The sequence below is a fragment of the Natrix helvetica genome (assembly GCF_964273705.1).
Source record: "Natrix helvetica genome assembly, chromosome: 2".
Taxonomy (NCBI): Eukaryota; Metazoa; Chordata; class Lepidosauria; order Squamata; family Natricidae; genus Natrix; species Natrix helvetica.
The window spans coordinates 76,613,580-76,638,277 of NC_138552.1; the positions used below are offsets into that span (position 1 = coordinate 76,613,580).

Here is a 24,698-nt window from a genome sequence, read left to right on the forward strand (position 1 = left end):
CTGCAAGCCCAGCAGAGCCCCCCAGCCGAAGAGGTTCGCATCCGTAGTCAAGGTGAGCCTCACCGGATCTTTGAAGATCAAGCCTTTCCATAGAGCCGTGACTGCCACCAAGGCAGAGACAGGAGACCTGGGATGGCACCTTGATCTTGAATGATGCATCGCTGGTGCCATTTTGTTGATGTGGAAGCAGCAGCCACTGTAGCGTCCTCGCGTGGAGGGGAGCCCACGACACTATAGCGATGCAGGAGATCATTTTCCCCAGAAGCTTGGACAGAAGGAGAACAGGGACAAACCGCTCCCTATGTACTTGCCTAACCAACTGCACAATGTTGTCCCTACATTCGGGGGAGAGATAAACCTCACCCTCAACTGCATTGATAATAGCTCCCAGATGTTGAAGCCTATTTGAAGGAACAAAATGGCTCTTTTCAAAATTTACTGAGAACCCATGGGCTTGTAAGGTGCGAATTGTGACGGACAGGTGTGATCCTGCCTGCTTGGTCAAAACTGCCTGGACTAAGATGTCATCCAGGTAGCATTGTATTCTAACTGGGACGGATCCCAGTGCATGGCCAGGGTGGCTAGAACCTTGGTAAAGGTCTGCGATGCCGAGGCAAGACCAAATGTCCAAAATGCTGAGGTGAGAACAAATGGGAAAACCTGAGGAATTGTCTGTGATCTGGAAAGATCATAATATGGAGGCATGCCTCCTTGAGATCGACTGAGGTCATATAATCCCCTGGTCTAACCCCTTCCAGAATGGTCTTCGGGGAGGCCATCTTAAACTTCCTATAAACAATGTGGGATTTAAAAAGTTTTAGGTTGGAAATTGCTTTCAACACCCCCCCCCGAATGTTTAGGAGCCACAAACACATTGGAGTAAAACCCCAATCCCTCCTGATCCCTTGGGAACCAGCTCAATAGCCTGAATATCAAGGAGGTGTTGAATTGCCACCTTAAATGAGATTCTGCTTGACCTGGTTCCTTGGCGAAGAGAAGATAAATTCTAGGCGAAGGCTGAATCTAATCATGCTGAGAACCCACTGATCGGTAGTAATGGAATCCCATACATCTGCAAACATAGAGAGGCGGCCACCTATTAGAGGATTCACTCTTGAATCACTTGCCGCTGCAGAAGGGGCGACCACTCTCCCGCAAAAGGGCCTCCTATTCTGAGGTTGGTATCTGTTTCTATCTTGAGGATATGTCCTGTCCATCTGCCTGTCCTGTTCTCTATCACTACGGGGAGGAAAGAATCTGGATTGATGGAATTCCTGGTCCTGGTCCTGGAAAGAAGGTCTACGACAGTGATGGCGAACCTATGGCACATGTGCTATAGGTGGCACATGGAGCCATTTGTCAGGGCACGCGAGGCGCTGCCCTGTCAGCTGGCCAGCGTGCATGCGTGCACTGGCCAGCTGAGTTCACCCTTTTTAAAAGCCATTTTTTGCCCGCCCCAGGCTCCAGAGGCTTTATAGGAGCCTGGGGAGGGTGAAAAGTCTCCCCCACCCGAGGCCCTCCGGAGGCTTCATGGGCTTCTGTGAAGCCTCCGGAGTGCAAAAAACCGGCCCTACGGGCAAACCGGAACTTCAGGAACGGACTTCCGGTTTGCTCGGAGTGTCGTTTTGAGCGCTCCGAAGGCTTCAGGGAAGCCTCTGACGGTCCCTGAAGCCTCCAGAGGGCCTCCGGGGGGGGGGGAGAAGCTGTTTTCGCCCTCCCCAGGCTCCTATAAAGCCTCTGGAGCCTGGGGAGGGCGAAAAAAGCATGTAAAAATGGGGGGGTCGCGCTTGTAGTGCGCACATGCGCACTGGGGGGGTTCGTGCATTGCATTATGGGTGCGGCACGTCCGCACACAACCCCCTGCGCTCCCCCCACTTATGGCACGCAAGCCAAAAAAGGTTCGCCATCGCTGGTCTACGATAATACGGAACCGGCCTCTGGTCCGAATGATTGATCGCCATGGGCAATACCTTCTTTTTATTCTTGTCTTCAACAAGAATAGGGTTCAGGGGTGCTCCAAACAACTGCCCCCCCCGAGTAGGGAAAAGCTGCCAGCCACCACTTGGACTTGGCATCAGCCTGCCAGTTACGAAATCATAGGAGCCTTCTAGAGGTCACCGAAGTCGCCAAGGCCCTGGATGTGTACTTGTAGCATCAGAGGAAAACTGTATCTCAGTTTACTCAAATCCTGCTGCAATCTAAGGTCATGTGAGGGAATATGTTCCTGCATCTGACGTAGCCACAGAAGAGTGGTCTGGTTAAAGAACAAGGCCGAGGCAGCCGCCTTAATGGCCCAGGATGCAGTTGGAAAGTCTTATGTAAGTTAAGTTCAGCCTTTTTATCTTCAACTTTGAGGTTATCAGTTATGTCCCCCAATACTAGGGATGAGGACAAGGCCAGTGCTGCCACAGGGGAATCTATAGATGGCATTTGTAGTGCCTGGGAAAACCCTGGTTCTAGATTGTAAAAAAGCCTGTCATTCCCCCTCCCTGGAGTGGGAAAGGCCCCAGGTTTCTCCCACTTCTTCTTCAGCACGTCTAGGAAGAGCTAGGGAGCCGGTATTTCTTCCTTAGCAGCCAAAGGTTCAGAAAAGAGACCCCTCCCCCTACGGTAGCGGACCTAGAGGTGGAGGGTTCAGAAGAGCCCTCATCCAAATTAGCAGTTGACCTAGCCTTACACAAAAGGGACTTAAACAGTTGAGGAGAAAACACAGCTGTAAAGGCAGGTGGGTCTTGGACCAACTCTTCTTCCTCATCAGATAATTCCAGATCACGGTGAACTTCCTCACCATCCCCTGATCCCTCACTGGCCAGTGAAGGGAAGGTAGATCTATCTTGAGCAGAAAGAAGTGACTGGGGTTGGTCTATACCACTTCGTGGAGCCCCACAAGGATGTTGATCTATAGCTGGAGGAGCTCTGTGCTGCAGGCCTGTAGCAATGCCCTGGGATATTGCTTGGTTTTTTAAGTTGCCTGAAGCAGTCAGGAAGCTCAGGCATTGTGGTGGAAAGGCTGGTAGGGGAGTGATCCCTGGCCCTAGGGCCCTGCGGTGCCAATCTGGGCCCTGGCTGGAAGGATGGCCAGACAAGCAAATGGATCCCCTGTTCTATCCTCTGTGTCTCCTGGGGATAGAAGGGGTAACAAGGAGACAACATTCTTATAGATCGAACGCTGCGTCCTGGAGATCTGTGAGAGGGGCCTGGAATGGGTGACAGTTCATGAGGGGATCTAGATCTAGCTGGGGACGGGCTAATCCTGTCCCTTTGTGATTGCCTCTCTGCCCTCTCTACCTTCTTCCCCAGAGCTTTATGTCTTCTTAACTCATCCTTCTCCAAAGCCTTGGGGGGATACTTTGTTTCAGACTTCTTGGCCCTCGCCGAGGCCATGGGCCTGGTTCTATGGCTGGATGTTGAGGGAATCACCCCCTCTGCATGCGTGGTGTCCGCCATTTTAACCGCCCCCACACCACACGGTAGTCATGACATGCACAAAATGGCACCTGGCTGCCTCAGCAATAGCGAACCTCTTGTCACAGCTTCCTCCAGCTCTGTGCTGACTGCGGAGCTTCTGCATTCCTTTCCTGAGCTTCGGAAAGCGGCTGGACACTTCCACGCGGTCCCTGCAGCTGATCCACTCTTCCTTGAAGCTGTGGCAGGAACCGAGGCTGTCCCTGTGCAACGGGAGATCGTGCCTTACCCAGACAACCCAACTGGAGATACTTGTGCAATCACAAGCTCCCTGGTGGTTGCTGTTTCACAGCAACTGCCTACGGGCTCCACATGGCCTTCTGGAAGCTGAACTAGGTCACCTGCCGGTGCCTACGGCTTCCCTCCTCTGATGGCGAAGATGAACTGCCACAGTGTGGTAGAAGGCTCAGGCAAGGCAAGCGAGGGGTGGGTGGGGGGTAGAAGAGTCCAGGAATGAGGATTTTTTAAGGAATAACTCACAGGAGCCAAAAAAGTTGTCTCTCAGGCCAGACTGAATTGAAAGTGGAGCTGGGCACAGGAAGCAGAGAGGCATGTCTTCAAATTTAACTCAGTCTCTGGGCAGATTGGACGTGAGAATAATGCATTCCTGGACCCTTCCACATATGACTACAGAGAACAGAGATGTATTTTTACACCACCATCCCTGGTATGGTGAGGTGTCTACACAATGATCTGGTTTGTATAACAAGTTTTAAGAATGTACGATTTTGGAGTTATTGACAAAACATTTTAAAAGTTAAGAGGGAAAACTCACAAAGTATGTAAAAAGCTTCAGCCCAATACACTGTCTTGTGATGTTAAAGAATATGCTTAGTGCAGTGGTGGGTTGCCAATTTTCTTACTACTGGTTTGGACGCGCTTGCGCGCACACACAACACTTCTGTGCATGCGCAGAAGTGTCTGGGTGGGTGGCCAGAGCCTCCCACCACCGCAATTACCGGTTTGCCCAATCCAGGCCAAACCGGGAGCAACCCACCTCTGGCTTAGTGAGATAAACTAAAGGACTACCTAATTTATTTTGAAGTCTTAAGAAATTTTCTCAACTGTTTTATTATTCCTACAACATTTTAAAAAGTGCATTCTGGGGGCATTATTCAGCCATTTAAACAACAGTTAGTATCCAGGGTACATTCTGAAAATTAATACCATTTAGTTTTTCACTGAATTGTAAGCTAATGTGTCAGGGTAATATATCACTTTTTTCTCTCTACTACATCTAAACACTACATGATGAATAGATTTACATGCTAAATTAAGAAAGTATGGCCATAACCAATATAAATTGATTTTCATATACAAGGTACTATATACAGTTCTGGATGATACATAGTTTAACTAAGACAGATAAAGAACTACAAACTCAGCAGCTATAATTCAGCTAAATTGCATTAACATGTAATAATACATTTATAGAAAGTTTCCTTATAAAACTTACAGAAAATCTTAGTAACTGTAAGCATTAACATTTAATGTATATAATATTGTATATACAGTAAGAAATAAGCATCTTACTTAGCACATTACTCATTTATTGGGATATCACTCTAAATTAATTTCAATTCCACAACTAGAACCCATGCTTTTGGGTAAACATAGATTTAGTTTGAAAATTAATTTGGAAGTCCAGTTCCCCCACCATAGAGTCTCCTCCAAGTGCGGCATCCTTTTTCCTCTTCCTGTCCTACCTGAAAGCCCTATCAATTGTGGAGCCAACCAGCAACAGAGAGCCGCAGCAGAGGGATGAAAGAGCCACATGCGGCTCCAGAGCTGCTGGTTGCTGACCCCAGCTCCAGACTTGTCGCATCCAATTCCTGCAACAGTTCTTCATGTGTTTTTGTCCCTCAGCCCCTAATTATCTTAGTTGTTCTTCTTTGCACTTTTTCCAAAGTCTCAAAATCTTTTTTTAATGTGGTGACCAAAACTGGATGCAGTATTCCAGGTGTGGTCTTACTAAGGCTTTATAAAGCAGTACTAATACTTCACTTGATTTTGATTCTATTTGATTATACAACCAAGGATTATGTTAGCTTTTTTGGCTGCTGTCACACACTGCTGGCTCGTGTTTAAATGATCATCCACTAGGATCCCCAAAATCCCTCTCATAGTTACTATTGAGCCAGGTTTCACCTAATCTGTACTTATACCTTTGGTTTTTCCTGCCTAGATATAAAACCTTGCTTTCCTCCACATTAAATTTCATTTTCTTAGATAAACCCATTGTTCAAGTCTGTCAAGATCTGTTTGGATCATAAACTTGTCTTCCAGGGTGTTGGCTAATCCTGCAAGTTTAGTGCAATCTGCAAATTTGATGAGTTCCCCTTCTAGTCCTCCATTTAAGTCATTTATGAATATATTGAAGAGTACTGGGCCTAGGATGGAATCTCGTAGAACCCCACTGCTTAATTCCCTCAATGTAGATGTTGTATCACTAAGGAGTATGGTTTGTCAGCCAGTTACAAATCTATCTGGTGGTGAGTCTGTATATCCCACGTTTTCCTAATTTACCAAGAAGTAGGTTGTGCTCTACTTTGTCTAATGCCTTGCTAAAATCTACAATGTCCACAGCATTTTGCTGGTCTAATAAGTCATTTTGTCAAAGAATGAAATAAAATTGGTTTGGCATGATCTGTTTTTAACAAACTGGCCGGCTACTAGTTATAACTTTATTTATACTGTGAAATCTAGATGTTCACAGATCTGTTTTTTAAAATTATTTTTCCTAGTATCTTCTCAGGTATTGATGTTAAACTGATTGGTCTGTGGTTTCCTGTATGTTTTATTTTCCTTTTTGGAAAATGGGAACTACATCGGTTCTTTTCCAATCCTCTGGTAGCTTCCTGGTACTCCAGGATTTTTTTAAAGGTACGGCACAGTGGTTCTGATATAACATCTGCCAGATTCTTCAGAACTCTGGGAGGTAATTTATATTACCTCCCAGATTTATATCCCAGATCTTGATGAATATAAATCACCCTGGTCCTGGTGATTTATATTCATCAAGATCAGCCAGGTGTTCTCTTACCTTTACTTTAATTTTTATTTCTAGTCTGTCTTTTGCAGTTATGTTTTTGGAAGGTTGGGCTATAGTTTCTTTTTGAGTGAAGACTGGGCTTTTATTATTATATTTTTTCAGAGTTTCCCACGCTTCTTGAGCTGTGTTTCCCTTTACGATTTTCAAGCATGGAATTTTTTCTTAGGTTCTCTCTGAGTTAGTTAAAATCAGCTCTTTTAAAGTTTAAGACACTGGTTGGATTATATTCCATTGTTTGTGTTTGCATTATATTGAATTCCTTGGTCATTCTCAACCTAAGGTTCCAGCAACTTGAATTCCCTCTATCACTTCTCTATTACTAAGAATTAGTAGTAAGAATTCAAATTAGCCTTATATTTATTTTGGAGCTTTTTGCTTATAATCACACATATAAGTCATAAGTCTCCTTTTCCAAACTTAAGGAACTACCTGTTCCTGCATTTAATTCAAAATATTACAATGTCTCAAAAATCTAATTTACAAATGTGCTGTCATTCAATGAGACATTAAAATACCAACTTCCAGGTTGTTTAATAAATTATCGTAGGTGCAAATTTAAGCAAATTGGGCTGCAATGCATAAGGAAAGTCAATTGCGCACATTTGAATTTATTGAAATAATGTTGAAGAAACCAAAATATTATCAAACCTAAAGAAAAATCTAATGGTTAAAAAGTATACAGGAATTCCTTGTCTGATGATCATTTGCTTAACAATTGTTCAAGTTACGATGGCTTCGGAAAAAGTCATGTATGAATCGGTTTTCATTCTTATGGCCATCACATCACACCCACAGTCATGTGATTGCAATTCAGGCACTTGACATCCACCTCACATTTATGACTGGTTGCAGCATCCTGCAGTCATGTGATCACAATTTGTAACCTTCCCAACCAGTTCCCAACCAAAAATATTATTGGGAAAGCTGGATTTTCTTAAAAACTATATGATTTGCTTAATGCAGCAAAAAATGGCCATAAAATTGGGTTGGTCATGTGCTGATTCACTTTTTGAGTGGTCCAACATATAATTGATGCCAGTCTTAAATATGGTCATAATGGGGGTGGGTTCCTGAACTGGTTAGTATCAGCCACGTGTTGCTCGTGTATGCGCAGTTGACTAAAAATTGTTCTGCGCATGTGCAGAAATATGCCGGCAACAGCAGAAGAGACCGGAGAACCGGTTCGGGGGCATGGCCAGCCAGGGTCGCTGCCAGTTCTGCGACCCAGGCCAAATCACCACTACTGGTTTGGCCGAACCAGGAGCAACCCACCTCTGGGTCATAAGTCAAGGGCTACCTGCATTCTCATTTGCTTGGGATTACAATGAAATATGGTTTCAGTTTGTTATGGGGGACTGTGAGCATGGGGGGGAGGGGGACAAAGATAATGGAAATTTGCTTTTTTCTATCCAATCCACAACTAACTTTCTGGCTGAACTAAGATATCAAAAATTGCATAAAGTATTTGAAAGAAAATGTAAAATGTCCAAAATGATCACAGGGCATCTGCATTAAGCCAAAATTCCACTAAATGATAAAACATATTACAATTACAAGTTTGCTCCCTTATGTACTTGGATGTGATGCTATCATTTGTCTCCTTGCCCTTACTAACTGGCATCAAGAAATTTGTATGCCATAACTTAACCAATATGGATAGCATAAATTAAGACTATGGATTGCTATGTATTCCTTTCTAATTAACATTGCATTATTTTTAGCATTTTTGAAAAGTGTTCACATTAAAGTTAATTGATCCTAAATTTAATGCAATTCTTCTGTCCAAAGAAAAAGCAGATAGAAAAATATATATTTTGTGCAAATGTATACAAAATATTTGAATATCCAATTTCCTCACCTTCCCAACCATGTCAACATTCCCACCTTGTCAAGCATTTTAGGTGAAACAAACTCTGGAGATCTTCTACATGTCCAATAAATACTGTGTATGTGACACTTTTGTACAGGCATACGTATACTGTAAGTATACTTATCTCCCATAAGTAGGCAGACAGACAGACCCCTTTCTGTCAGTCACATAGAAATCAGCCTCACACGTATGCACATTTCCAATTTTTTTCTCAGAAGAAACAATTACAAAGAAAAGAGATGTTCCTGAAGTATAAGTAGTCCTCAATTTACAACCACACTTGAGCCTGGAATTACGGCAATAACTCTTTGTGATCATTAAAGAGGCACCCATGTGATCCCCTTGCTTAACAATCATGATGCTGGTTCTCTTAGGCGCTGCTTGGAGTGTCCAAGCATGGGTTAACTTCAGCTTGCTGCCCAAGGACTGAGTTCGAATTCTTGTAGCTTCGCCTCTTGCTCCCCTCAGACGCTCAGTTTTAAAAAACTCAGTCGCCCTACAGGACGCAATTTGGGGAGATCCAGTCCTTGAGCAGCAGGCTGGACCCTCTAGTTAGCGTAGTATTGCTCCTCATAATTATTATTACCAGTTTAGTTAGCTCCTAGTTAGAATTTGTTGTTTTTTGTAGTTTTCCTTTCATCGTTTGAAGAATATGCGCGTGAGACAGGCTGCCTGGAGCGCGGATCGTTTCTCACCGCGGCGAGGGCTACCGCACCGCGGGGGTTCGTTTGGTGGCTGCCGACGAACAGCTGGGGGTCAGGTAGGAATTCAGGACCCCAGCGCACAGCGTTAGGCTGTGGTTTATTGCCCCGGTGTCGCTCCATGTGCAAGCCCGCGAGCGGCCGCCATTTTTGTTAAAAAAATTGTCGCGCTTTTCTCCCGGGCCTTTTAGCCTAGCCGCGCAGCCTGTGCTCCTTGCAGATCGCCACAGAGGGGATTGAAGCGGGCCTTGCTCCGGGTCTCCTGACTGGCTCCCTTCCTTCCAGATTGCCCACGTGGCCGCAGGGGTTCTTTTGGTCACCACCAGACCATTCACCCTTGCAAAAGTCCAGCACGGATCTGCAGGCTTCCAGCTTACCTCATCCGGCACCATTTCCAGCCACCACTTGCGAGCAGTTCTGCAGGAATTCCAGCGAAGCAGGCCTCAGTCTCCTCCTCCACTCAGCCATCGGAGTGATTCTATATTAATATGGAGAAGCAAGTGGATCAACAGGCTGGTCCCTCAGCCACTAAATGCAGCAGGCCCAACCCTGCTGCAAAAGGTGATGGGGTGGGACGCCCAGCTAAGGGGAAGGCTCCAAAAATCAAGAAGCCTTCTAAGGCCGATGAGAGATTGGCTGAAAGGCGGCAGAAGGCCCTTGAAAGGCAGTTTCAGAAGGCCCAGTCTGCCCAGCAGGACCAATCCTTAGCACCTCCACCTGGGGAGGAGGGGGTTCCTTCTCCATCTATTTCCCAACAAGGGGTGTCCCCCTCCATACCAGAGGAACGGGAGGATTTTGGGTTTTCCCCCAATCCATCCAGGGCTTCAATGGGTTCCCCCAGCCATTCCCTGGCTGTAGATTCTCTTGATGAGGCAGACTCCCTGGCAGAGGAAGGTTCCTTGATCCACTCAGTGACCGGGCCAGATCCACCTCAGGTGCACGAGTCACCTTTGTCTAAAAGCATGCAGGAGGTGGTGGCACGTGCCATTTCTCGTGGCATTTCTGATGGGATGATGCAGTTGGCCTCTAAGTTGCCCTTTGCCACTGCAAATCCCAGCAAGGGCAGACCTGCTAGGGCACAGGAGCCCCCAATTAGGGAGGCCTCCCCTGCTCCTACGGGCATCAGTGAGGTCTCTGATTCAGAGGAAGTGGAGCAGGAAGCTCCGGATCTCTCTGAGGACGAGAATCCCGCACCAGAAACACCCGCTTCATTGGGTCTCTTCAAGCCCTCCATGTTTAGGGCTATTCTGACCAAAGCCTGGGCTGCGGGCCTCCAAATGGACCTCCCAGCTCCAGCAGAAAAGCCTGCCTCTGATCAGGTTTCCAAGGAGACCATCGGTCCCCAGGATCCGGGCGCGGGTCTTTTTAAGGAGGTCTCTCCTCCCCTAGACCTGGTTCCAGCCCCACAGCTGTTCTTAGACATCATACAGCGCCAATGAGCCCAGCCTGGCTCCATGGCGAACCCCAGTGGGAATGATAAAAAGTTGTATACCATGGAGGGTCCTCTGGAGGAACTCTTAAAGCTCCCTCAGGTAGATGACCCCATTGTGTCCCTCACCTCCAACTCTGCCCTTCCAGCTGACCTACTGGAGGGCCTCAAGGCAGAGGACAAGAGAGCGGAATCATCTTCCCACAAGACTCATATGGCCACTGCTTGGGCCATGAGAGCATCTTCCGCCTCTTCTTATTTCGGCAGGGCAGTGCTCTTCTGGCTCTGCAAGCTGTTGTCCGGCCTACCGGCTGGGGACACTAGAATGAGGCAGGACGTCAATAAGATTATAGCGGCCATCGAATATTCTGCGGATGCTTCTCTTAGTGCCACTAAGTTCTCCTCCAGGGCTCTAGCCGCTAATGTGACCTCACGCTGCCTGCTGTGGCTCCGCCACTGGCAGGCAGACGTAAAGGAAAATGGAAGCTAGCTTCCACTCCCTTCAAGGGAGGGAAATTATTTGGGGAGGCCTTGGATTCCTATCTAATTGAATCCAAAGACAAGCGGAAAATATTACCAGCTATGACTAAGAAACCAGAACGTAAGGGCCAGCCCTTTCGTAGGGGTTCCTTTCGGGGCTCAGAACCTTCCACCTCCTCAGGCGGTACCGGCCGACCTTACACCCAGGCCCAGAACCGTCCCCAGGACAGGCCATCCTACAGGGATAGGAATAAGCAGCAGAACTTCCGTAGGCCTTTCTGAGGGGGGTACTCCAACCGCCCCTTCCGGAAGTCTAAGTGACCGTCACAGGGACCCTCCCATAGGCGGCTGCCTCCAACTCTATGCCGCCCAGTGGGAGGAGACCACGATGGACACCTGGATTCTCAACACGGTCCGTCACGGCCTGACCCTGGACTTCCTATCCATCCCTCCGAGATCCCTTGTCCGTTGCCCCATTCCCAGGTCACCCCACAAATTCCAGCTCATGAGAGCGGAGATAGACCATCTATTAGAAATAGCGGCCATAGAAAGGGTGCCCGAGGGTCAGGAAGGCACAGGCTTCTACTCCATCCTGTTCCTAGTCCCCAAGTCATCAGGAGGAGTGAGGGCAATACTGGACCTCAAGAGGCTCAACAAGCATCTAGAGTACAAACGCTTCAAGATGCAGTCCCTTCAGACCATCCTGGGCTGCAACAGACAGAGAGACCTCTTGACTTCAATAGACCTGAAAGAAGCATACCTGCACGTACCAATTCATCCGGCGCATCGCAGGTTCCTGAGGTTCCAGTTTGCCAATCAACACTTCCAGTACAGAACCCTTCCCTTCGGACTCTCGTCGGCCCCGCGCACCTTCACCAAGCTGCTGGCCGCCATCGCAGCACACCTACGCTCAATTCCGGTGAGGCTGGAATGTTACCTGGACGACATCCTCATCCACTCGTCGTCCAGGGAGCAGGCCCAGCAGGACCTCGACACCACCATTCAAATCCTGCAACATCACTGGTTCTCGGTCAACTTGGCCAAGAGCCATCTCAACCCAACCCGCAGGATCCAGCACCTCGGCACGGTGATCGACTCGGAGTCCTGCAAGGTCTTCCTCACACAAGAGAGAGTGGACAGTATCAGGTCTCTCGTGCGGAAGATTCGCTCAACGGGGTCAGCATCGGTCGTCTCCCTATCCCAACTTCTAGGGAAACTGGTGTCCTGCATCTCGGTAGTCCCGTGGGCACGTCTGCACACGCGGGACCTCCAGTGGTTCCTGCTGCCGCTCCAGAGACTCAAGGCCAGCAACTCCAAGAGGGTGGTGCGCCTACCTCCCAAGGTACTTCGCTCCCTCCGGTGGTGGCAGTCGGACTCTCTCCTGAAGGGATCCTACTTCAAGGAGCCGGAGCGCCTGGTCATAACAACGGATGCCAGCCTCTTCGGGTGGGGTGCCCACCTTCAGAACCAGGTGATCCAGGGCAGATGGTCGCCAGCGGAGCTCGCCCACAACATAAATTGGCTAGAGCTCCGGGCTGCCAGGTTGGCCCTGCGGCACTTCCTCCGGCTGGTCAAGGACAGAGACGTGCTGATCTTGACCGACAACATCGCCACAAAGGCGTACATCAATCATCAGGGCGGCACAAGATCCCTTGCCCTGATGACAGAAGCGGAGGCCCTGGGAAGGTGGGCGGAGCGACACCTGAGGTCCCTGCGAGCAAACCACATCTCGGGAGAGGACAACGTGACGGCGGACTGGCTCAGCAGAACCACCATCCAGAACGCAGAGTGGCGCCTTCCCCCGGCGTTGTTTCGTCAGCTGTCACAGAGGTTCGGCCTTCCAGTCGTCGACCTCTTTGCATCCCCGGCCAATGCCCAGCTACCCAGGTACTTCACAAGGTTCCAGTGTCCTGGGGCGGAGGGCACAGATGCTCTTCGGTCTCTCTGGCCCCCGGGCCTGTTGTACGCCTTCCCACCCCTCCCTCTGATCCCTCAGGTCATCAGGAAGATTCTGTCAGAGGGAGCAGAAGTGCTGCTGGTAGCTCCTCACTGGCCGAGATCCTGGTTTGCCGACCTGATCAGCCTCTCCGTGTCACACCATTGGCGCATTCCTCAGGATCAGATATCCCTCAGCCAGGGGGCAGTTCAACATCCAGAGCCCCAGTGGCTGCAACTTGCCGTATGGCACTTGAGGGGGACATCCTGAGGCTCAGCGCATATTCGGAGAGGGTGATCCGTACCATCCAGGCATCCAGACGTCCTTCGACGGTCAGAATCTAGGAAGCCACCTCGTCGTCCTTCTCTCACTGGTGCCTTCAACATCAGGTCGTCGCTACATCTGCCACCGTCCCCCAGTTCCTGGACTTCTTGCAGGACGGCCTTGACAAGGGCCTGGCGCCCAATACCCTCAAACGCCAGACAGCCGCCTTAGCCACCATCTTGTCTACAGGCTCACACCTGCCCCTCAGCAAACACCCGCAGGTGCGTAATTTCCTTAAAGGCGCCACCAATCTGTCTCCTCCCACCATTCACAGGTATCCAACCTGGGACTTATCTGTGGTGTTGCGTTCTCTGTCCGAACCACCCTTTGAACCTCTCTGGACAGTTGGTCTGCGCCACCTGGCTCTCAAAACGACCTTCCTTATTGCCATCACCTCGGCACGTAGGATCTCTGAATTGGCCGCCCTTTCAGTCAGAGACGATCTTTGTGTCATCCATCCCGACAGAGTGGTCCTTCGGCTGGACCCAGCGTTCGTGCCAAAAGTCAACAGCGTTTTCCACCGTTCACAGGAGGTCGTCCTCCCAGACTTTTGTCGGCGCCCCAGACATCCCAGGGAACACGGCTGGCATAAGCTGGACGTCCGTCGTGCCCTGCGGATCTACATGAAAAGGACAGGTCCCTTTCGCAAGACAGAGGCACTCTTTGTGTCATTTCAACCTGCTACCATGGGCAGGAAAGTTACCTCTTCCACCATAGGGCGCTGGATAAGGGCGTGTATCCAGCTGGCCTACGAACATCAAGGCAGACTGGCCCCTCCTCGTGTCACTGCCCATTCGACGAGGAGTGCCGCAACCTCGGCTGCATGGGCCACCCAAGCATCCATTGAAGACATCTGTCGGGCCGCTACGTGGTCTAGCCCGTCGCCCTTTGTCAAAAATTATAGACTGGACACTTTCGCCTCGGCTGAGGCAGCCTTTGGGAGGAGAGTTCTACAGAGAGTTGTCGTGAGCCCCGTGGCTGTGGACAGTTCTTCCCTCCCTGGGACAACATAGCTTTGGCATGTCCTGTGCTTGGACACTCCAAGCAGCGCCTAGGAGAATGACCGTTGGCTTACCTGAATGGTCTTTCTCTAGGCGTTGTGGGAGTGTCCAACCCCACCCTGTATAAGGGCCGCGGGGCACCTTCCATTGAGCATTTGGACTATCGCCATTGACAGTTCCTTTTGGACTACTCTTTTCATTTTTTAAAACTGAGCCTCTGAGGGGAGCAAGAGGCGGAGCTACAAGAATTTGAACTCAGTCCTTGGGCAGCAAGCTGAAGTTAACCCGTGCTTGGACACTCCCGCAGCGCCCAGAGAAAGACCATTCAGGTAAGCCAACGGTCATTCTCCCCATTGTGCTCATTAAATAACCGTGCAGGTCGTTAAGCAGAGCAGAGGTGCCTCCATAGTGGCAGGCCCTGGGAGGCATGATACAGACTGAGGCCCGCACTGCAGCACCTTCCCATCTCACAAGAGGCCTGCACCAGGCCTTCCAGGGCCTTTCCCAGCCGAGGTATCCCTTGGACAACTTCCCATCGCACTGGGTCTCACATTCTTGGGCCCATCCTGTCAGGCCTTGTTCCACTTATCTCTTCTGAAGATTGCCTTTCCAAAAGAGCACCCAGCCTGTGCTATGTGAGACCTTCCTGAAGAGTCCATCTCGCACCATTCTGGAGGCAACTGCCATTCGTTTAGAATGGCATGATTTTCCATCATGCCCTTCTGAGAGACTGCAAGAATGGCAGATGCTTCCAGAATGGCACGAGGCAGCCTATGCAAAAAGGCCATGCATTGCATTGGCTGGGTGCTTTTTTGGAAAGTCTATCCTTGGAAACTGCCTTTCTAAAAGAGAATCAACTGATGCGTCACGTGGCCTCCCTATTACAGAAGCACCTTATGCCATCCTAGAAGCAGGTGCCATTTGGAGGTAGCTGTAATTCTCAGACTGCAATTCTAGGTAGGCAACATGGTTTTAGGCTGATTTGCTTTCAAGAAAAATGATCTTCAGAAGGTAAGTGGAGCGCGGTGGGGGTGGGACCCAGCGAGGCAGGAAGCAGGCCTAAGAGACTTAGCAGAGTTGGATGCAGGAAAAGATGGGCAGGGGCACTTGCAATACCCTCACAGCCAGTCATAAGGGCAGGTAGATTGCCAAGTGCCAGAACTCTGATCATAGGGGACTGCAGCAGCTGTAATTTCAGACATATGTCATAAATCCCTTCGTTCAGCACTGTCGTAATTTTTAAAGATTGCTGAAAAATGCTCATAGGTTAAGGGCCACCTGCACTATGAAAAAGAAGAAAACAGAAGGGAGAAAACAAAAAAACTCCCACAAATGAACCAAAGGGAAATTGTAATTTCATAATGTGGAAGAGGGGGAATGGGAGAGAAAAGTCCTAGCTAGGCATTGCAAAAACTATTTAATTCACAAAACAGCATCAGGCACCATCTAATCTTCAAGGTTATCATCAAAGAAATTCATGCCATGCAGCATGTATGCACACATCTGTACCTCTATTTATTTTTTCCCCTAACAGCTTTTTCTTATCTTTGAATGTAAGGATTAAGAATGGCCACTCCTTCTTTTGGGACAAGCTATTCTACATGACAAGAGCATCTACACAGAATATTCACTTCCATGCACTTTCCACAGATGTTCTAATAGAAGGGGGCTTTCAACAGATTCTCTGTAATGATTTGGCACTATAAAGGGCTTCTCCCATGGGGGCAACTGAAGGCAGAAGTTGGGAGTTAAGGCAGAATCCTAGCCTTAGATTACCTCAAACTGTCAGTGATAAATCCCAAGAAAGGCAAGGATTGAGAATCTCCTGATATGTTAAAATATTAAGGGAACCAATTTATAATCATTTACTATTATTTATCTAAAATTAAAACTAAATTGATTCCTTAAGCATTAACACAATGACCGTGCTGTCTTCCTCATGGTTGAAAAAGCAATAGATCCTTTAGACATCTACCTAGGTTAAAAAGATACTATAATTTTGAAAAAGAAAAATAACAAAAGATCCTCCACACACTGAGAGTGTGCAACATACTCTCTGCATGTATTAAGTAGGAAGATTCTATTTGGAAAAAGGTAATTTCAAAGGTACCCTGACACTAAGCATTGAGATCTTTATAGATAAAAACACATTTTGAACTGCACACAGAAACATACTGATAGCCACTGCATCTCAAATAAAAATGGTGTAATGGAGTCTGGTCATTTATTGGGCAGCTCCATTGTGCATCACCTGAAGTTTCCATGTGGTCTTCAATCAATGTAAAGTAGGTTAGTATAGTCCAGTGGTCGGCAAGCCGCGGCTCGCGAGCCACATCCGGCTCTTTACACGCTTTAATGCGGCTCTTCTGTGTGCCGGGCGCCCGCTCCCCTCCCTCCTCTCGGGCTTCGGAGGGAAGCTTCTGCAAAAGCCTGGGCGAGTGACAACAAGTTCCCGCTGTTACGAAGTCTCCGAGGCTGTAATTTTCTGAGCTGTGCTCGCGCGCCTGTTTTCCACGGCGTGGAGCAGCGGCGAGCGATGATTCCGGAGGCCATCAGTGGGGGGCAGGGTCCCCCCTCACGTTCCTCATCTTCCCGGATGGCCCCCGGAATCATCGCTCGCCGCGCAGAATCTCGCCGCTGCTCTACGCCGTGGAAAACAGGCGCGCGCGCACAGCTCAGAAAATTACAGCCTCGGAGACTTCGTAACGGCGGGAACTTTTTGTCACTCGCCCGGGCTTTTGCAGAAGCTTCCCTCCGAAGCGTTCCGAGGGAGGAAGGGCCAGTTGGGAAAGGGGCTTTGCTCCTGCTCCGGGTTGTAAGCTTCCCTCCGAAGTCTTGGGATGTTCTGAGGAGCCCCCCAAGGCAAAACGCCGCTGCCAGGTAGTTAAAAGTACCTCTCTGATTCTGTCAGACTCTGTCAGTCTCTCTCTGATTCCCTCTCTCACTCCCTCTCTCTGTTCCTCTCTCTGTCTGTCTGTCTGTCTCACTCTCTCTCACACACACACTGTGGTCACCTTGTTGAGTGTTCCAATCACATTTGAAACACTCAACAACTGGCCTGCATTTATGGTATTTTGCAGCATTCTGCAGTCATAGGACCAAAATCCTATGACTGCAGAATGCTGCAAAATACCATAAATGCAGGCCAGTTGTTGAGTGTTTCAAATGTGATTGGAACACTCAACAAGGTGACCACAGTGTGTGTGTGTGTGTGTGAGTGAGACAGACAGACAGAGAGAGGAACAGAGAGAGGGAGTGAGGGAGGGAATCAGAGAGAGACTGACAGACACACACACACACACACACACACAGAGACAGAGAGGGGGAGGGAGGGAGAGAAAGATAGACAGACAGAGAGACACACACAGAGTGAGTGATTAAGTGAATGAGTGAGAGACAGACACACCCACATACACAGAGTGACAGAGAGAGAGGAAGGGAGGGGAGAGAGACAGAGACAGACACACACACACACAGAGTGAGTGAGAGACAGACAGACACACACACACACACACAGAGTGACAGAGATGGGGGAAGGAGGAGAGAGAGACAGAGATACAGAGAGAGAGACAGACAGATAGACACCCAGAGAAAATGACAGAGGGAGACAGAGAGGGAGGGAGGGAGGGAGAAAGAGACAAAGAGCCAGAGAGAGAGAGAGAAAGAAAAAGAAAAAAAGAAAGTGGGAGAGAGAGATGAAATTAAAAACAACAACATACAAACCTAACTTACTCAAACTATCCAAGGAAATGCAAGGCCAATGTTCACATTAGTGGTTGTGACTTTGTCAGTCGTTGTCAGGATGTAATTTTCTCTACATTGTAAGGCAAATTTTACGGAATTTAACGTTATCAATAAATAATATCGTTCTAAAGTTTTTGTTTTATTAGTTGTGTTATTTGTATCCTCCCGACCTATGTGGATACTTGCATGCAGAATATTCTCAATAAAAACTTATTGAAACTAAAAACAGTGTACCATCCTATGTATTTTCGGTTTTAAAAATGTGGCTCTCAAAATAAATTTCAATCGTGGTTTTGGCGAGATTTGGCTCAGTTGAAAAAAAAGGTTGCCCACTACTGGTATAGTCCAATCAAGAAATGAAAAGGATGTGAGAGACTGGCTGGCTGAGGAATTATAGGAATTGATGTCCATACCTCTTCAATCTTCCAAGGCTATGAAACACTGATGCATAAGCTTCTATTAGATTACTATTGTTAGTAAATTTTGCTTTTGGGAAGAAATGATGGCCAAATAACCAACAACTCAAAAACACGATCCATAACTGATTACAGTTGATGGCTCAGTAGTTAAAGATGTTGAGCTTGTCATCTGGAAAGCTAACAGCCCAGGTTTGAGACCCGAGCTCTGAGTGACGGGATGAGCCCCCGTTACTTGCTCCAGCTCTTGCCCATCTAGCAGTACAAAAGTATGCAAATGCGAGTAGATAAATAGGTACTACTTCTATGTACCTATTAAATGTACAATGTTCCATGCACCTCGCCATATAATCATGCTGGCCACATGACCATGAAAATGTCTTCAGACAGCACTGGCTCTCTTGGCTAAGAAATGGAAATGAGCACAGTCCCCCTAGAATCAGACACAACTGGACAGGAGAAAAGTTAATAAGTGTTTTATCGCCTTAAATGTTGCTAAGCTAACTAACCTGCTTCTTCAGAATAATATTCTCATAACTTTATAGTAAAACTGATTATTTTGTCATATCAAGTGATGTATTTAATCTCTGATGGCACAGAGTGAAATAACAAATAATAATGTTATCTGATGGTTGTAACTAGGTTCTTAATAATCTGAAACTGACAACCTGTTCTAGATAAGGTTTTATCTAAAAAGGGTAAATGTTGAAAAAAATATTATTCCTGGTCTATTCCGGCTTTTCTATACAGTATCTGCTTAAATTCCCCCTCCCCAGCTGCCACTTCTGTTCAATTGTGTCCAGTTCTTGGAGACTGCCTGGACAAGTCCCTGTAATTATCTTGGGAAGATTTTTCAGAAGTGGTTTATCATAACCCTGTTCTAGGACTGAGAGAAAGTGACCAGCCCAGGTCACTTAGCTGGCTTTGTGTCTAAGGGGAGACTAGAACTCAGAGTATCCCCGTTTCTAGCCTGATGAACCATTATATCAAACTGGTGTAAAAATATATTATTGGAGTCTCTATTAAGCTTTATAAAAAGTAGCTTTCTCTCAGAATTCCAAAAACCAAGGTAATCAAATTTCTTATTACTATATTTATATTTCAATTTTCTCTAGGAATGCAGCAAATGGAAGATTCAAGACAGCTACAAGGAAGTATTTCTTCATAAGTCCATTATTAAAGATTGGAATTTGCTGCAGTTAATTTAAAATGTTTTAAAAGAAAAGAGAGACAAAGTTATTGGTGGCTACTACACATGAATGACTACTGTGAAAAGATTCCTGTATTTTTCAACAGAATGTAAAGACTTAATAGAAAAAATATTTTTGTTTTGAAAAGGGAGATATTATGACAGGATAGAGTCCTAAATATAGGTCTATTAAAATTAGTGTAAAGTGAGAATTGCTAACTATCATATGAAAGCCACTCAAGATGTTTTGTACAAAGTTTCTGTAATACAAGAATTAGCTATGAACAATTGTACTTGTTGAAACATACCAGTGACAATGAGGAACGTAAGAACAATTTAGAAATAGTCTAACTGTATAAAATTAAAAGTGTATCTAATCCATTCTTCTATTCCCATCAACCAGATATCTTATACCGTGTTTTGGCCCCCCAAATAAGCGCTTGGCCTTATTTTTGGGGAGGTCTTATTATTTTTGAGGTGTAGGAGGTGGTAAGCGTGGTCCTCATGGCTGCTGCAATATTTTCGGATGAGAGTATATTTTAGCGCATGCACTCAAAAGCCTGATTGAGCTTATTATCCGGGGAGGTCTTATTTTCAGGGAAACAGAGTAGGAAGTTTACCAACAAAATATGAATATAACAGCCTCCTGCTCATGTTCCCTAACAATTAGTAATAAGAAACATCCATTTTCTGGTGGTGTTTCTGGTATTAGAAATAGTATATGCATTGTACAGATTGAAGTTCACAGAAAATTCAGTCTTTAAATATTGGTAAACAAACCAAATCCAGCATGGTCTCCTGCTTTCTGAAATAAATGGGATAAGGCAGGGAAACAAATATTGCTTAATTTCTCATTACATCAATCGAAATTCTCCACTGATCAAAACATTCTTGAATAGCAGGACCTCCTTCATTTAAAGTATGCAAGATTAGATTCAAATCCTATCTTCACAGATAAAATTTACATAGTTAATTCCTCATTGTTTTATTAATCTAAACATTTGTATTTATTAATTTAAACATTTGTATTCCATCTTTCAGTTCTAATTGAACAATCTTTGATGGTAATTTCCCTGGCCTAAAACAAAAAGACAAATCTCAGTTTCATCCTCCTTTTCTCATTTACTAATCTAAGATATTAAAGTGAATCCTCTTATTAATTGCTTCATCAGCAGTTACAGAAATATATCAGAGTGTTCAGCTATGGAGATAAAGTCCATTCATCCTTGCAACTTCAAAGTTGTAAGAATAACTAGTCACACTTGCCAGATTTAAAATGTAAACATCTGCTTATAAACAAAGTTAGGGAATACATATAGAGATATATCTTGTGTTTGTGAACTTTAATCTGCCCAAACTACTGAAGCTCATCTTTTAGCATTTTAGGACATATTTTAAACAGTATCATTTGTTAGATCTATTCATTAAAGATATTTGTTTTCATATTGTAGCACAACATCCAGTATCTTTGGTTTCTGGTCAGGGGAAATAATACAGCATTGCATTATAAAAGCAAAAGAAACCATTATATTTGCTAGAAGGTTATGACCAAATTCATTATATATTAGCAGTGACTGGAATTTCAAGCACTGTTGGGAAAAAAGAGTATTAATGAGCTAGTGTAGCATGCTGAACACTGGCTTTATATATTTTGGTATCTGCATCCAACCAGCTCATCCAGTAATTAAACACCATCTTTTCAACGCAGTTATTTGCAGTAGATGAAAAGTAGGCATCCATAGAAGTTATGTTCATGTTCTTCAATATGAGTTTTTACTGATCAAGAATACCCCTCTTTCATCTTCAAACTGTCTTGCTTCATTCAGGCCATTACCAGCATCAATCAGTAACTCAGAACCTGAACTATTTCAGATTTAGAGTTAAGGCAGAGTAAAAATATACCATCTAGCCCATGTTTGTCTATTGAGAAGAAAGGGATTGGTCTGATAAACCAAATTTTCAAACTTAGGTCTATTTCTGTGACTTCTGTGGCTAATCAATCAGAACAATTAGAAATATATATTTCTTCTGATGCTGTCAAGTCTTCTTTATTTAAATAGGTAACTGCACACAAAAGTGGTAGTTCAGGCAAAACCATTTAGTTTTAAGAGTATTTATACAGCACAAAATTCAAATACTGTAAAACAGTATGCGAGCTGGTGAAAAAATAATCAAAAATGCTGATGAACAAATACAAAGAAAAGTCTAGATTTTCCTTACACTTCATTTCTGTTACTCTCCACCAAGAGTCTTTACCAATGTTTCCAAATGAAATGAAATACTGTATAGCTCATTAGCAATATATAGTGTGTGCTTCATATACAGAAAGTCTTGGATTAGAATCAGACTCTGGCAGCTAAAACTCTGCGTAACAGCATAGGCAAAATAATACTAAATGGATCAATTGTATAAGGGAGATTTCTTTTCTAGTCCACGGGAAGCTTTTTCCTGGTATATCTTATGAAGTTATAAAAGAAGTGATATTATATAATACATTTTCTGACCAAAGCATCTTATATGATGATCTATTTCTCTAACTACAACATTAAGAAGATAGAATGAACAAGGCATTTTGTGGTGATGCTCACTATAAATTATAATCATACTTTTTATGGATGTTTAGCCACTCTCAGCAAAAAAATCTTGCAGAAATTCAGAACAATGTATTCATAAGTATAAGGCCAAATTCTAGTGGCATAGTTTGCATTTCACACTAATTCAAAACAAGTCACTTTATGACTCAGTATTATATAAAACCAGGCCATAACTACATCACTTTACCCCATTTCTAAACTTTGTCATAAATGATTATCAGCTGTGCAGTACAACAAATTCTATATTCATGATCAAGATCTTATTAGTTCAGTGGGGCTTATAACTTACTTAACAGAACTGTAACCTCAAGGGAAAAAAATAAATATATATCCATTTTTAAAAAAAAGTACAGTCAGCTTGTACAGGATTCACACCCTCACAGCCTATATTAAAAAAAAAAAAGAACTCCTTCCACTCTGTGTAAACTTTCTTCCTAAGTATTCGGATGCAGCAGATATATTACACCTACCTAGAAAGCAGAGCCAGTTTCTGTTCAAGCATCATCTCCAACTTCTGGGCTTGTTTGGAGAGCCAGTGATCTACCCCATGAAGCCGATAGCAGGTCTCCAACATCAATCGGAAATCGGCCACAAAATCAGTAATTCCTCTGTACTGGCCAGAAGCAAATTTTTCTTCCATTTTCAACAGCCACATCCCGGACAATTGCTGAGTTTTGGGGCAAGGTAGAAGACAGCCACTATTTTCTTCCGCGGGAAAGTGGGCAGCTCCCGTTTGGCCGCGTTCACTTTTTTGGTTTTCCCAAGATCTCAAAAAAGGAGCCGTCAGAGGCCGGTGCTTTTCTAAGAGAAACTCGCTCAGGATCCGATAACCCTGTTGCAATTCCGGGCTCAGGTTTTGCTCCCAATCGGGGTGGCCGCCAGCGCTCCCTCCTTCGAGCTTGTCTGCCGTCGGGAGGCAGCCGGTGAGCGCCGGGTCCGTTAATGCCTCCGTTCCGTGCTCCCCAGCTCCGGCCGTCGTGGCAGCCACCACCGCCACCTCCTCCTTCTCCGGCGGCGGCATCTCCATGTCGCCGCCGTCGCCCTCTTCTTCTTCTTCGCTGCCGTCGCCCTCCTCTTCCTCCCCTTCGGGCTGCGCCGGATTCATGCCCCGCCGCAGCTGCGTATGTCGGCGCCCGTGGAAAGCGGTCCCGGCATCCAAGAACTTGGAAAAAGTCGGCGCCGCTTCAGCCGGCCTAGACAGCTCCCGCCTGCCTCTTCTGGTTAGGCCGGCCTCGGTCAAAAAAAAGAAGGTGCCGCTTCGGCGGCCCCTCCGCCGCCGCTTTGCGCGCTTCGCCTTGCCCCCGAAATGCGGCGGCAGAGGCCCTCTCGTCGTGGAGAAGAGCCGTAACCTGTGGCGGCAGGTGAGAGCCGCTCTAAACTCGCCCGGGTGGGAGGAAACGGCTTCGGAAAGCCCGCCGAGAGTTCCCTCAGAAAAAGGCTGCCAGGGACACCTCAGCCCTTGCGTCGCAGGACCGAGAGGGGCGTGAGGCACAGCCGACAGGGAATACCTGCCTGAGTGGAAGGAGCGGCTGCCGAGGAGGGCTCGGGGCTCATTGCCTCGCTCCCCCCTCCGGAGCCAGAGGCGTCCCGACCGGTAGGGAGACCTGCGCTCCCTTCCTAGCTCTGCACCCGGGCCCGAACGAAGCTTCTCTCCAGCCCCGCTGCCTCGGCAGAGGGACGAAGCCGGCGTGCTGTCAGTTAATGGGGGGCGCTGCCAGACCTCAGCAGTCCCCTCCCCCCCCAAGCCAAGAGACAGAGAGAAGTAGTGGGAGAACCCAACCTCCACCGTCTGCGCAAGCGTAGTCGCGGCGGACTCTCCGGTTGCGTTGACTGCGCGCTTTGTATTGGACACCTGCTGGAGAGTGACATCATCAGGGAGTGACGAGAGAGAGTGAGGGAGAAAGAGCGAAAAGACGGGGAGGCCGGCCGCTCGGTTAGGGCCGTTGGTTGCTGGTAACCGAGAAGGATGGAAAGCTGACCGTAGAGTCCAAAGGGAAGAGCTGCCACAGATGCGAGTGCAAGTAAAATCGTAAAGCGGGTGTTAAGACTCATTGGAAACGTTAGAAAAGTTCGGAGTTGCGCTGTTCTACCTGCATTTCGTGAATCTCCGCCACCAACTGCAGCCTGGATTGTCCACCGTTTGTGATTCAGGCGCGGCTTTGAAAACAGCCAAGGAATGGAAGACCCTGGTTATAGGACTCTATCGATCTCAAGCTTCAAGTAGCTTTTTCTTTTTTTTCTTTTTTTTATTAAAAGAGTTTTGTACAAACAAATTTTCCCCCTTTTCACCCCCCCCTCCACACAATATAAATCTCATACAAATGCTATACCCCCCCAACCCCCCCGCAAAAATTCACATTCAAATATTATACCAAACACTTTACCCCCTCCCCTCCCCCCATCTTAAAATAGATTACTCATAACCCCTCTCCTCCCAACAAACACTATATAAATTTCTCTTAAATTAATAATAACACATTGATCATTTTCTAAGCTA

The 24,698-nt window shown here is 46.5% G+C and overlaps 1 protein-coding gene across 3 annotated transcripts in view; it reads right to left on the minus strand.

Moving 5' to 3' along the window:
- The window catches only part of BRD10 (bromodomain containing 10), a 63,331-nt gene extending 38,903 nt beyond the window's left edge, over positions 1-24,428 (minus strand). For 2 of the 3 annotated variants that reach the window (XM_081942223.1, XM_081942222.1), the window contains exon 1: positions 22,672-24,211. In XM_081942223.1, the coding sequence (XP_081798349.1) occupies positions 22,672-23,306 (635 nt within the window). In that variant the 5' untranslated portion in view covers positions 23,307-24,211. Of the gene's footprint in view, positions 1-22,671 lie in introns of all 3 variants that reach the window. The other variant, XM_081942224.1, reaches the window with a different exon arrangement.
- Positions 24,429-24,698: the final 270 nt, after the last annotated feature.